This window comes from Mixophyes fleayi, chromosome 9 (assembly GCF_038048845.1).
Source record: "Mixophyes fleayi isolate aMixFle1 chromosome 9, aMixFle1.hap1, whole genome shotgun sequence".
Taxonomy (NCBI): domain Eukaryota; kingdom Metazoa; phylum Chordata; class Amphibia; order Anura; family Limnodynastidae; genus Mixophyes; species Mixophyes fleayi.
The window spans coordinates 33,273,591-33,289,263 of NC_134410.1; the positions used below are offsets into that span (position 1 = coordinate 33,273,591).

General features: G+C 39.0%; 1 protein-coding gene across 1 annotated transcript in view; it reads left to right on the forward strand.

Moving 5' to 3' along the window:
- Window positions 1-15,673, forward strand: part of WDR44 (WD repeat domain 44) — a 63,273-nt gene that overhangs the window by 25,596 nt on the left and 22,004 nt on the right. Inside the window, exons 3-4 of the mRNA XM_075187234.1 lie at window positions 13,294-13,368; window positions 14,146-14,782. Coding sequence (XP_075043335.1) covers window positions 13,294-13,368; window positions 14,146-14,782 — 712 coding nt within the window. The remainder of the gene's footprint in view (window positions 1-13,293; window positions 13,369-14,145; window positions 14,783-15,673) is intronic.

Here is a 15,673-nt window from a genome sequence, read left to right on the forward strand (position 1 = left end):
GGAGGGACGGCTGGACTGTGCAGTCCACCAGAGTCCCAGGCGCTGGCATGGAGTATCACATCTTAGGGCAGAGTAACCGAGCTGGTGACAGCTGGGTTATGTGTGATCTGGGGACGTGCTATCTTTCCTTACATGCTTTTAACCTCCTTTCGTCATGTGATTGATGGTTGACTTTACACTGTGGGGTGTGGGATTCACTGTGTTTTAATCTCCATGTCTCATATACAACACATTGTTTAGGTTTAGTTGCCATTTAAGAAAAAAAAAATATGCAAATGTACTAACTTAAAATAAAGTTGCAGATAGCTAGTTATACATTGGAATATATTTACAGACTATACATTAGTCCCTTTCTACCTACGGGAATGTACATTGATGGATATTCCATTCTGTGGCTGCATTCACTATAGAGTATACATATCTATATGTAAACGGCTACATATTCATTATTTTGCACGTTATCTAAACACTACTGATACTAATCACATAAACATACTTGCCCATTACTTGATACAACTCACTTTTGAGTTGTTCTATAAACAAGAAATGAGTTGGGTAAAGATCCATAGCGTTTTACTAAACAGGCATGCAATTTAATATACACTTTATAACAATATTTAATTTATTTTGAAGTATATTTTGTGTGCTGTAAATCAGCAATACACAAATGGTGGCTATTGGCTTTTGTGGAACTATAAGTCCCAGCATTACCATCAAAAGTCGCTGGAACTCATAGTTCCACAGCAAATAGAGTAATGGTTAATTTATAGTAACGCTTCTCTCAGCTGCCACATGGCCCACTCGCCATCCAAAGTGAACACACCAAGCTGGATTTGATGATGATATACTTTTCATTGCCTAGTTGACCTGATAAATATGAAGTGATGTACTATGGTAGATCGCAAAATCTTTTCTACCTCTTAGAGTAGATCAGAGAGTCGCTGATTTACACCATAGGTCCCACTAGATCCAAAAGGGAAGTGGCCTTATAGAGGGGAAGCCTGGCTGTGGACAGTATTGGGTTGGATTCTGTCTTGATTTAGCATTTTAAACCTTGGCGAGGTATGTCCTACTCACAGTGGAGACATCAATTTTGCTATACTCCAGTCTCATGATCACCATATCCATGCCCTAGAATGCAGTACCTAATAAATCTGTATGCTGCATGAGCATTGATAGGCTGCTTACTGGTTCAGCCCACACAGTGATTACCTCCAGTGTGTGCCAGTTTACTTCAATATAAATAAGGAGTTGGTGGCCAGTTGATCATTGCCTTTGGAGCTAGGCTTAATATTTGGGGAAAATTCTGAAAGATTAGGGGCTAGATTTACTAAACTGCGGGTTTGCAAAAGTGGGGATGTTGCCTATAGCAACCAATCAGATTCTAGCTTTCATTTATTTAGTGCTTTCTACAAAATGACAGCTAGAATCTGATTGGTTGCTATAGGCAACATCCCCACTTTTGCAAACCCGCAGCTTAGTAAATCTAGCCCTAGGACTTTGTTTCTATTTCATCTTTGAGGATGTAGTGTTTCATTTATATAGGCTATTCACTTATGCATAGAATCTGTCAGCTAGCTAAAATTATATGTGAGCAGTTTTTATATTCTGTATTGTTTAAAGACAAACTAATGAAACCCTAAATACTTTCTAATGTCAAACATGTTCTATGTGTAGTAACAGAAGAGGTAGGTGTTTGACATTGGTTTGTGTTGGCTCTATGAGCAGGCTGTGGGACACATTTTGGGAGCTGGAAACTCCTCCCCTTTGGCTGCTCTGATATTGTTCCTCTTCTGCACATGAGTATGGCAGCTTTGTCGTACCAGGACCACAGTTACATCAGTGTCGCAAGCATTGATGACTGGTACTTCTGTGCAGCTGGGGCTGGTGGGCTTTGGTGGGAATGAGGACACACAGGGGAAGGTAGAGATTATTCAGTGATTGTAGAGGTCTTAAGACAACCATTACTTTCCTTCATTGTGTTCTTTAACCGACCCACTTTCCTTTTCTGGTTCTGGCTTTTACTTGTGTGCTGCATGGGCTCTCTTGTAATTATATGCCAGCTTGGTGTACCTGTGTGCCCAGTATTTTTTCGTTTTCATCAGGCTCCCTGCTGCACACAGAGCCAGGACATTTGTTCCTCATGTTGGGGTAATGTGCGGCCCTTTCGAAGATGCAGTAAAAGCTGCAGTCAATGAAACCCATATAAGATAAACCCAAAAGTTTTGGGGTCAGCAGTAAAATCTTATACATTGAAAGCAGGTTTAAAGGTAAAATTATTTTAGCTACTGAACCAATATATAAAGTGCATTTAACCTATAGCATAACAGACTACAGCAGCTGTGTGTGTACACAGGGGTTTGCAATAGCTATTAAAACCAGTAAAAATGTTTATAAACCACTTTGTGTGTATAAAGTGCGTTCAATTTGTGTTCTTTAAACCCATGTCTGTGAGAAAGCTGGAATCTGATAATTTACTCAAGCCAAACACATATGTAAGTGTTTTTCAACTGTCAGGTGCACTGAAATACAAATCAAGTTGCTATTAATGATTTATAGTGTCATGGCAACCACAGTTGCATGGCACATGATGTAGTGAACAGAGTGGTTTGCCCCATGGAGCTCTGTCTGCTCTGTGTAATGTAAAATCCTCCTTTACCCCCCCTCTGCCCTCACATGACACTTGTGTAACCTTCACAATTATGTAGCTGGCAACCATATTTTTTGTCATTTAAAGAAAGCAAAAAACTGTCTGGGATTGCAATAAAAAGTATGTTAAACTCTTAATGTTAACACTTGTGGGTGCTTAGTCTTAGGCAGGTGTGATTATTTGTGCTCCAATAAATCAGCCTTTGAAATTAAGACTTGCTGAAAATAGATTACTGGCTCTGTTGTTCAATTAATATCGCCACCTGCAAAGTCATTTTTTTTGGCATTGCGGCCATCTGTTTATATGAATTGTACCACTTCCTTCAGAGAGATGTGCTAGATTACACTCCCACTACACTTCCTCCTGCAGAGAGAGAGAGAAGGCTCTATCATTATACTGAGTCATTCAGTACTGCAGTGCATTTAGATATCTGTGCATCATTGAAGTGCATGTCACCTGCACACAGAGGACCTGAGTCATTAAGGAGAGCAAAGCATGAGACAGGAGTAACTTTGCACCTGGGCAAAACCATGTTGCATTGGAGGGGGAGGAAAATTTAAAATGTAGGGAAAGATTTATATTTAAGATCGGGCATATCCTAGATCAACTTGAAATTTCAGTGTAAGAATAAAGCTATTGAATATGTGTGCGCTAGATGAAAATACAGCCAGTATTTAACTTGTGTGCAAATTAATAAACTAATTTGCAACCCTTGCATTGTAACATGGTTTGTCCCAGAGAACATTTACTCCTTTTTTTTTTTTTTTGCCTTACTTTCCTTAATGACTCTGGCCCAGAGTGTAGACAACCATAGCTTGTACTGAACCAACATTCATGAGAATGCAGCCGGGAATGACCTACCTCGTGCCTCAATGATGCAGCTGCTGCTTCTTAGTGATTACATTGCCCATCGTGCCGGGTACATTTAATGGTTCAGGACCAGTCTAATCAAAATAATTATGCAGTGTAGTCCATGGTTTACTTGTTAGGAAGCGGAGGGTCACAGGAAAGCTGTTTTAGGGCCAGAGGTTAAAGCATAGATCATTATTAAATAAAGCTGGATGTCCTTCAACCAAATGACAATTTGACAGGACATGAATACAGCTGCATGTGAATAGGACTCTATTACTGCGGTGGTTATTTAATGTAACCACTGGTTAGAACATATTGTCCCATACACATCCATTGCTGCAGAATAAAACCATTCGGGCGGTGTGACCTATGCCACATTGTATTGCGAAAGGCTTATGCCAGTTCTGTACAATGCAAGTTTTCAAAATCAAGTTGACCTTCGCCCTATTCTCTGATATTGCAAGAAAGAAACTAATATTCTAGATTCCGAATGAATGACTGTAGAAATTATACAGAAAATAAAGCATTTTAGCTCTTATACATGATAACCACTATATGTACAATAACTTGTGCATCCAGATGCCCAACAATTAGTCACACGCTTTATACTCTATCTTTGCTCTTAAATAATTCAGATGATAATCCAAGGTATTGCGTGTAACCTCACATATTGGGGACATTTATGTCAATGTGTACTGCGCTCATTTTCTAAGCTGTACTAGAAGAGTGCCAAGGTCTATTTGCCGTGGGATACAGCACCTTTTCCTGTGATCAGTTTTTATAAATGTATATATGTATGTGAGCAGTCTTTAGTTGTGTAGTCCAGCAGACTTCCTGGTAAGTAGCATCTATATATTCCAAGAAAGAGATCACATGAAAATCAACCACATATGTCTTCATTTTAATATAAATCCTTTGTTCCGGTAACCTGTAAACCTCCACTAATCTCTGTGCCACGCGGAGGTTCTGTGCTTGGTCAGTGATGCAGGAAGGTGACCGTGCCAGGAGGAGAATGGTTGGCAGGTCTGTCCCAGCAGGAGTGTTTGTGACCCAGATCAATTTAATGCCAAATCGCAGAAGGTAAATGAGGCCCCACCCTGTAAAGGTGCGAGCCAGCCAGTAACTAGTAACCCTAATGTGAATTTAGAATGAAATGTATACTACAGCGAGACAGACGTGTCCTCTCTAACATACACCTATATCTGCTCGCATGCTTTGGGACTTAAATAGTTAATCCTTGTTTCTTGGGTTTCCATTTTATAGGTGTGGGGTCGTTTTTGTTAAAAGGCGTTTTTAACCTATTTGCTGTTGCAGTAAAAGGTGAAAGAGTCTGATTTAGCCGCGTTGCTATTAATGAAAAAAAGCTTACAGTAGTGTTTTCTGCAGTATATTTAATCTCGGTTGCATCTAAGGACGATTCAAGGGATAATTCAGCCAATTCCATTGAGCTAAAAATACTTGCTCATTGTACACAACACATCAGAGTTGTTTATTATATAACACGCAGAGGCATGTACAGACTTATGGGGTGCTGGGTAAGAAAGGTGATGCTGTGTATAGGTGCATGGTTGAATCATCATATTGAGCAAAGGGTTAATGACAAATCTAATCTGTTATCTGTGTAATGCTGGAGCTAGAGGAGATCGCGTTTCATTGTGACTTTTGGATTCTAGCCAGGTGGTGGCAGATTAAGGAAATGTCCACTCTCTGCTAACTTGATATGACTCATGTTATTTAGTCATTTTTCTTAGGTCTCTTTTTTGCTTTGTTTTTTTTTTGTTTTTTCTTCTGTCATCGCCTTACTAAGTGACATGTATACGTTTTGTTGCCCAACTGGACTCAAAGTGCAGGGTCTTTGGGACTCTACCCTCTAATGCCGGATGTAAGGATAGTATCAGTGGTGGCTTTACATAACGGGAAATCACTGAGTTTCTTTTCATAGCTCATTTTATGGGGGGTGGTATTCTATTTTTGTTTTATTATTTTCTTTCCTCTGAAAAAAAATAAACATAACATTTTCTTCTAAATATTAAGTGTGTTTTATTTTTTCTGTCTATTGTTGATGTTTGACAATCTGATAACAGCAGCCACAATCACTGCTTTGCAGTGGTGGATACGCTCGGTGTGCCAGGTAATTGTCTGATACCATTTGATTTCATTAGAGTGTCATTTTCCAATAGAGTTTTATCCTGTAGACCAAATACCTATCAGTGGATAGCTAGAGAAGAAAAAGAAAACCGTTTCCACCAGTAACTGAATAAAATGTGGTAATGCCCATAGCAACCAATCGTAGATCGGCATTCATGTTTAAATTGCATTTGAAAAATGAGAGGTAGCATGCTGGCACTTCTGCCCCTCGACATCGGGGTCATGAGTCTGATACCTGACCAGGGCCTCATCTGTGTGGCGTCTGTATGTTCTCCCCGTGTTTACGTGGATTTCCTCCCACACTCCAAAAACATCCTGGTAGGTTAATTGGCTGCTGACAAAATTAACTTGTGTGTGTGTGTTAGGGAATTTAGACTGTAAGCTCCATTGGGACAGGGACTGATGTGAATGGCAAATATTCTCTGTACAGCGCTGCATAATTGGTGGCTCTATATAAAAAAACATTTGCAATTAGGACTTGATTGGTTGATATGGGCATTACCACATTTATACACTGTTTCCTATTGTTATAGGATTTTTCCCTCCTTTTGGGTTTCAATCTCCTTAATATTCTGGCAAATGTATGTATGACCATTTAATACCGTTATATATATGACTATTACCGTCAACCAACTCCTCGCAAAAGGTATTTCTAAATTAACCCAAGAAATATCATTCTTTCCCTTAAATCGACAGACTTCAAGAATAACCACGACAAGATATAAATTCATTTAAAGTGTGTTGTATTATATTATAGAACAATAAACAGCGTAACAATATTGTACACAAAATATAGATTTTGTGCCATATATAACACTTATTGCCTGTAATATACTTATATGTAATTGTGTGTGTGTGTTTTGACTAACTATTGTCTAAAGGTGTGTGTGTGTGTGTGTGTGTGTGTGTGTGTGTGTGTGTGTGTGTGTGTGTGTGTGTGTGTGTGCATTGTGTAGTGAAGGGGGAGGGGAGAATCCTTAGATACACTCACTCCATTCATCTCACTCAAAGTCCATAATGAAACTTCTTCTTACAATGTAGTCACCATCCAAAATGGCTGACTTGCCATGCTTTGTTACAAAGCATGTTGGCTCACAAGGCCTCGCTTACTAACAATGTGAAGTCAGTACAGACCCATTACTCATCACAAGCCGTATTAGCCAGTCCACCACAAATAGCTCTCTATTCAGCAGTTAACACACAATGTCCACTGGCCAATTTTAACACATGGTATTCCAAACACATACTACATCCATCCGCACAACTTTCCCTATAAACCAACACAGCCAACAAAACAATCTGACCACTTCTTGAAACCAACACAAAACCACACAGGACTATGTATAACCCCAATGCTCCCATGACCAAAGCTTAACCAATAAAGAACCATGTGTAACACAAAAGCTTCCATGACCAACAAGGTATGCATTTATGTAACTCTGTCCATCATTTACCATCTGTAATCAAACTTTCATTCTCACTTAAACTTTCATATCACTTACAACAAATAATCATTCATTCTCATGTCCTCCATTCAACAACACATTACAACATGCTCACACTCACCTTTCATGCCATGCACACTCCAATCAAACTCAATACTAGTTAGGGCCTAAGGCTGCTCACCTAGGAGCAGCAGGCAGCATGTTATCTCTGTCCGAGCACCAAGTATGAAGAGCGAGATTATTTCTCTGTGTACAGTACAAAACCTTTGTGGGCGGAGTCTAGAACCTGGCTACAGTCTTTCATATGTTAATTACTGACCAAATGGAGACTGGTTTTACAAGTATTTATAAGCCATGCTTTCCCAGTGGGGGGAGGAGGATTTGTTCCTAGTCAGTGTGCTAATTCAATTGTAGCTGACTCTGTTATATGTTATTAAAATGAAACATAAATAATAGATTATTTATGTACTCCATCACCTATGTACTGTAAATGTGTATGTATTACTGCAAGTACCAGATGTGGTCTACACTCTAGACAGTTATCAAAAACTTCTTCTTTTTTTTTATACCTCTATTGTTTGTTTGTTTGTTTGTGTGTGTGTGTGTGTGTGTGTGTGTGTGTGTGTGTGTGTGTGTGTGTGTGGTGTATATGTATGTGCAGTTATATGAATGGTACACAAAATAGAGGCCTCAAGACTACAGAAAATTGTTGTCATCTGTGTAAGATAAAATATTTTGTTGAAGTTTCCTGCCAAAAGGAAACCCTAACCTTCCCTAATCCAGAAGTGTGTAACCTGTCTCATGCTATCCTTTAGATTATTTTATCTCAGAGAAATGGCATGCTGACACTTGGGGTTCCATACGCCCTAAACAATGTAAATGTCACTGTATGTACCTCTGACATAAAATGATTGGTGTAATTGGTTTGGTCATAAAGGTGTAACATGCATGGGGTATTATGGAATTTGAATACTGGCAAAACATGTACCAATTCATTCGTTATGTGAAAAATATTGTCCTCTTACTCTTTTGGGTTCTTTAGCTGTTACCACAGAGTAAGGGATCCTTCAGATAACCTTGGTTAATAGTTATTTTATCAGCATACAGTCCATATTCCCCCTTCCTGTATCTGGTCCCAGGCGGTGATATTCATATTAATCTGGAGCATTGCCTATTTTTTTGTTTATCGAATAAGTGGAGCGACAGTACAAAGTGCAAAGAATAGATGTTTACCATAGAAACTGCAGTATTGAATCCCACATGTTCATACATCAGTGGGGAAGTCAGGTTCTGAAATACTTGTGTATATACCTTTAAGTAAGCTGTATTCTAATAATCTGTACATAAAAATGATTGCGTAGGGTGACTCTGTGTAGATCAACAACATTCAATATTTATTTTATCCCTAGTTTACCAAATGCTTTTTAACTTGTGACCAAGACTCCCCTCCTACCTACTGCAGCTGCTGAAACACCAGGGTGGTTCTAAATAAGTGGAATTTAGTACATAATAGAAATATCTTCTACTAAAACTCAACCAAAGAGGCTTCCTGTCATGCATGTGACTGATAAATCCATAATATACTAAAATACTAGTTCTATAGTCTTGGCTTTTTCTGACAGAGAGCTGCTTAATTATCTCAATGATAAAGTGTTGTGATGGGCAACCTAATCCACTTCAGGGGCGACATAGGCAGCCCCCTAACCTGCAAAATGTCTGCACATCACCCACATTTATTATTATTTAGTATAGTACACAGGGAAAATGTAATCATACACACCAGTCCCTGTTTTGACAGCAGCCAATTAACCTAACGCGAGCACCCAGAGGAAAGCCACGCACACACGGGGAGAACATACAAACTCCACACAGATATGGCACTATTCCTGTGATAGCAGTGAGCCAGCAATGCTCACCACTGTGCTGCCAATATACAACCTCCTCCTTGCGAACTTTCCATTCTCATGCATCAGTAAATATGTTGGGGAAGGTGCATTGACAACACCCCTGCCTAACTGAATAAGCTTAAACCACCTGTGCTAGTGAAACAGTCACTATGTCAGTGGGAATTCCGGCTTGTTACTAGCTTGTGTCATGATGACTTCCAAGTGCGTTGACTACAAGGGTTTCTGTATAAATGTCATTTTGCAGAATTTTGTGCCAGGATGGGGAATGGGGATGGGGAATTTAAAGTGCCACTGCAATATATTCTGGTAGGGGGCTCGTCTAGGAGTGGCCAAATTGTCGGGAGGCGGGTAAATGTGTGCTACCACATAGTAGCGGCACGCTGTCAGTGCCACCGGATTGTTAGTGGCCAGTATGCCAGGGGCGTGGCTTTCGCTTTAAACCATTTTAGGCCGCCCTCCAAAACCTTTCCCATTCGAACACACTGGCAAAATGTGCACTCCACCGTTGGGTATACGTGCCTCCCCCTTTCACAGGCAACATGAGCAGGAGATTCCTCCCGAGCCTGCCAGAAGCTGGGACAAAGTCCTGACTGAGGCCTGACCATCCCAAAGGAAACAGGACAGTTGTCAGACAGTCAATCTCCAACTAGTTCTTGCATCTTTCACTACCTGCTGCTGGTGTCTCCAGCTGTGTTGCTGTGGGTGTTGGAATGATGAGGACCTGTTTGTACCTCCTGGAAAGCTGAACAACAAGTAAAATCTCTATGCGTTCCTCCCATAACCAGCCTTGACGTTGACTGGAAAGTATGCGCACTTAATATGCTTCTCGATTTTCAAATGACTCTATCACTGCATTGTAAGAACACATACAATGGTGGTGGGTGTGGGGGCGGATAGCCCCTCGCAAGGGGATCAGTCTAGGTCACATACAGAAGCACATTTATACTACAATATAACTTCAGGTCTGTTCATTATACACAGTTCTATCTACATTACAACACAGATACCTCTACATGAAAGATAACCTATCAGAAGGTATATTTAGCCTTTAATGAGTCTAATTACTGGAGTGATGCAAACAAGTTTCATACATTTCCTTGCATTCTAGGAGGAGGTTGATAAATTAGTTGAAAGCTTCCTGTTTGTGAAGAGTAATTCACCTATCTAACTTGTTTACACAGATGAACAACTTTCTGTTCTTTTTTTCCAATGAAGAAAACATGCAAACTCCTTGTTGCAATGAGAGAGATTTAAATAAATGAAGCTAAATGCAGCTGGATTACATCTACATGGACGTGTGGTTAGTGTGTCTAAGCCACTTCTCCATTAAGCTGAACTGCGTCTGTATGATCTTTAAGACAAATGTTTGGTCCTAAGTTTTGGAAATAAAACAGATCAGCTATGTCTGTCATAGGCTCCTGACTGCACAGCTTTATTTTAATGTGTACATCTGATAGATTGCATGACAATCACCAGAGTCCAATGCCTTATTCGTTTAGTTGTAAAGCCGGCATGTTGCTGTTTTCTGCAGATCTAAATGTTTGACATTCTTAACAAGTGGTAGAAGGAAGATGAAAACAAATATAATATCAGTCCAGTTATTGCAGGAAATGCTTTGTGCACCTTAGATCAGTGAGGGGCAACGTAAAAGAAGTGGATGCCCTCCAGCCCTCAAAGGGGCCACACAGTACGCACCTTCCTCATCCAGCTTTGCCACATGACCACCCTGCACCATGCGGAGAAGGTCAGGTGACGTGGAAGCCGGCTGCCCCCGTTCTGGTAAGATTGGGAGCAGCCAGCTGGAGTGCCACAGTTGAAGTTTCAGCGGCCGCCTGTTGTACACCGCTACTTTTGATGCTTATAGAATATTGTGGGGACATGTAGTAGAGCAGTGACTTCAGGGACATTATGTGCGCATTACCCTTGATCTCAGTACTAAGTGAACAATACACTTAATGAAAGAAATGTTAATGCTAGATGCACAAGTGTCACAAGCTAGAACAAACATATCTGACAATAGAGTAAGATGAAGGTGTAAGCCCTGGGGCTGCCTGTTGCCCATCACTGCACTATATTATAGTCTCTGCTTAGTGATACACCCACAGCTGAATCAAGGTATGTTCATACAGCATTAGTGTATGTATAATGCTCCTATTGCCAGTAAATAAGATCCATAGAGTTTTATGCTTTGAGAAGCGTGTAAGTGTTGTATGTGCTGCCAGGCTTTTTTTTTTTTTTTACTGTTTATTTGAAACTGCATCAGCAATAGATACAAATTAGAAGGCAAGGGTACAGCAGCTCAACTCTGATAAGCCGCATACAGTTTAGGTGACAACCTCAGGGTACCAGAAGGGTTACATTTTTAAAGAGTAACTTTGTAAAACCATGTTACATTGGAGGGGGATGCAAATTTAAAATGTGATTGCAGATTTATATTTCCTTAATGAATCGGGCCCACTGTGCATTTGCAAACAATAAATGACCAATAAGGTATGATGCAGTTTATGGGTTTTTTTCAGGTAACAGGAAGGGAAAAAAGACGGGGAATGGGGAGGGAGGGAGGGAGGGAAGAGAGAACAACCAATATCCAAACGAGAGAGATGGACCGCCCAAGAAGCACCACTCTACTCCATGCCAGGTGTACTAGAGTTAGAATAAAGGAACCATGGACTCTTATGGAGATTGCCCACAGTGTTATTAAGCAGCCCAGAAATGTATTCCATTGTGGAAACGCGTCTTGTTCTGTTTATCAACGCAGATTTTGTGGGGTGGGGATTGCTTCCAATATCTGGCAATTAAGAGTTTGGAGGCCTGACAAACATGATGAACTAGTGTGGCCAGGCTTATTTATAGCTTATGGGGTAGATTTATCAAACCACCTTAAAAAGAAAAGTGGAGGTGTTGCCCATAGCAGCCAATATGTTTCTAGCTATACTTTATATCTAGTTCATTCTAAAAAACGATGGCTAGAATCTATGTTATGGGCAACACTTCCACTTCCTTTTTAGAAGGTTTGATACATCTACCCCGAAGTGATGGTTTTTGTGTTCCATGCTGAAGGATATATTTTGCCTGAATATTTTTAATTATATATATATATATATATATATATATATATATATATATATATATATATATATATATATATATATATATATATATATATTTACATGTCAATAAAATTAGGAAAAAACACCTTTACATATATAGATTGATTCATTGACTATGGATTGCTCACTTATGCTGACAATTTGTGTTCTTTAGTGACTGTAAGTCTGTAAAGAAGGGTGCATAGCTCCCAAAACCTTTTAGATTTGAAAATAGGCCATGGCACCAATCCATCCAGCAATACTTCAGATACTTGACCATGCCCAAAATTGGTAGGCTTTTTTTCTGATTGAAAATCCTGATAGTTGAAAAATTGGATTGTTGGGTGGTATGAGGTAGGAGCATTGTGTGTGTAGTGTTGCATTATTTTTTATTATTATTATTATTATTATTATTATTATTATTAGCTCGGTTACACAGGTACTGAAAGCAGATGTCCAATGCACATTTTAAAGCTATAAGTCAAAAACAATGTTTTATATACTATGCTGCAGTTTTTGCTTTCAAAGCACTCTGAAAAGTGATGGCGAAGTACAAAGTTTCGTCTTGGATTTTAACATGCATTGTTTTTCAGTGCTCCTGCAGGACCTTACCGCTAAATCTCCCATTATATACCGTTCATACCTACCATCATTGTCAGCTTAGAAGTACATTTAAATACAGTATTAGCATTTAGCAACTGCTAAAACGTTCCATGTGATGTATAACCTTTACACTTTCATTTACTTGCTTTATAGCAGGAAAGTTCCCAGCAAGTTTAATAGCTTGTAAACGCTTTCAGTGCAGGAAACCCAAAGATGGCTTGTTGTATCCTTTTTATTATGTGGAATTGCAAGGTTGTTATCCACCTAACAGAAGCCAGGCTCAGTGTTTACATTACTACTGATCTGAAGCAGATAATCACTGCTAACCAGAGTGGCCCAATGACAAAATAATAACTTTATTCAGTTGGTTTCTGAGCATTTAGCCAAGAACAACCTATCCCAATGTTGGTTTGTGTTTTTTGTTCTTTTGACTCGTCATAGGAACAGCTATTTGTGAAAGATTATTGACTTGTATGCTGCTGTGTACATATATTTATGAAGATGTATAAAACCGCCAGCATACTCTGCAGTGCTTTACAATTTCTTGTACTATACTGTGTTGTTTTATAAGATTTCTAAGTTCCAGCTGATTTTCACAGGAAGAAGTCACCCATTCCGAAAACACCCGGCCAGAAACTGGAACCACAGAACCAAAGCAAGATGACCCAAAAGAGGTTTGTGTTAAACTTGTACCTTTCTTTAAGAGGATATCTTCTTATGTCACAGGGGCTTCTACAAGCAAATGGCAGTCTCATTAGGTATCTCCTTGTCGAGTGACTGTCTGCTAACTCTTCTGTAATAGAAGCAGCTCTTAGATCCTGGTTGCACTGAATCCTTTAATGCAGGCAAAATTAGAGAGCAATAAAACACACCAGGGCTTCTCCAGGCTAAGAAGAAGAATGAGGAAATCAAGTTTAAAAATAAACTGTGAACCAGACAGCTGATTTGTATATTTACATAAGTGAATGGGCTTGTGCTAATTGTAATGGGTACAAAAGCAGATTTTTCTTCTCTAATATTTACATAATTTCTCCTTTTTATATTGGACCTAAAAAATAGCAAACCCTATCTCTGATACATTTTTAAATTTATTTGGTAAAAAAAAAAACCTGGAAAAAAAACACATGCACACCAAAAATGTACCATTGTCTTTAATATAACAGGTGATGGAGGAGTGGATCCACCGATCTTGAATTGACGACATTGCCAAACATGTAAACACAATGGGGGAATTTCTGAAAACTGACGCATATGTAAACTGTGCAGCACATAGCACCAGTTAGAACGAACTGATTTTACACTGTAACACCACTTTTTCCTGGTTTTCCAGTTTTTATAATGTCCAGGACCATGAAAAGGATATATTACAATATTGCTATGCACTGTTTAATTTAGTGTACTTTGTGCATAATTTAAATTTCTGTAATATATATATATTTTTTTTCTTTCAGATTATTGACAGCATTATTGAGGAAAGTCAAAAGTCCATTGCCATAGATGAACATCCTAGCCCGGTTGCAAATGTGGAAATAAATATTACTAGCAGTTCTGTAAGCACAGACCAGAAACTTTTAAGAAACATCCCTGAAGTAGTGGTCACTGAAACAACCTTTCATGATGACCAAAAAGACCTTATCTTTCAAGAACTTGAGGACTATTCAGAGCCAAAACCAAGTCAAACACCCGATGTTTCTATACCGCTCATTGAACAATTGGTGGAAACATCGAAGATTGCAGATATTATAGAGTTAACTGAAGACCTTCGAATTACAGAAAGGGAAGAGCTTGAGGAAAAGTCCCCAGTTTTTGAAGAAGATAAAGATCAGTTTAAATCAACCGTAGAAGATTTGTCCGATGCAACGTCCACTTCTGAAGTTGTAGAGCAGTCGGCCCCTGCTAAGCCTCCCCGCCAGATTACCGTTGAGCCTGATATTGTAGCAAGTACCAAGAAGTCTGGCCCATCTCGTCCTCCACCTCCTATGAATGTTCCACCACCAAGGCCACCGCCACCTGCACGGCCAGCACCACCGCCGCGCAAGAAGAAAGGAGACCCTGATTATGAGAGCCCAAGATCTTCAGGACTGGAGTGTGAGTATACATCTCTAGCTCACTAAATACCCCCAGTAAACGTTTCTTTTGTTTGAACCTTTTACGTATATTGGAAAGAATTATACGGTTTGTAACCTTTTGTAAATATCCCTGTTTACATATTTTGGTATTAGTTTTTATGTTTACATATTTTTTTATTTTATATATTTGAATTTCTATATAATCAATGTGTTCATAACAATACAAATTTCTATTGTCAACCTGTTTGAGAACACTGCTGGCATCCACAGATAGATATGTTGAGGTTAAAAAAAATCACTGGTATTATAACAAGTGTATTTTACATAAACCTAATAAACCACTTGATCCTATGTGAAAAACCATCGTATATCACTCACAAATATTTGTAAAAATTGCTTTACCATGGCAAGAGAAAAGATATGTGATGGATATAGCATTCTCTACTTCACTGCAAGCTATTATACTCTGCTCTCAATGTTCTTCAGTGGTCTTATTGATGAAGTCTGCTCAGACAACAATCCTCCTACATATAAAAAAAACTTGCATAAAATATCTTAATTTCCAACAAGCTCCAAAAATGTTGGCAAGTGTAAATGTTAATGTTATTAGATATTTCATTTAAAGTCATTTGCATTTTAGGCTTAATGGTCCTTTTTATATATTTTAAATTCTGCTTCTAGAGAAGTATAATGAAAACTATATTTTGGACACTTTATATTGCTGAACTTCACTTATAATTTGTCGCAACAATTCCTGCTTGTGAGCAGAAAGTTGCCGGTAGTGGGTCAGAGAGGATCAATCTGTCTGTGGAGGAGAAGCACATTTCAAGGTAACTAATTGGGTTTGGGACACAGTTCTAGAAGTAGCTTGGAACAAAAGCTCAATGCTCTATCGTCTTAATCTTACCAT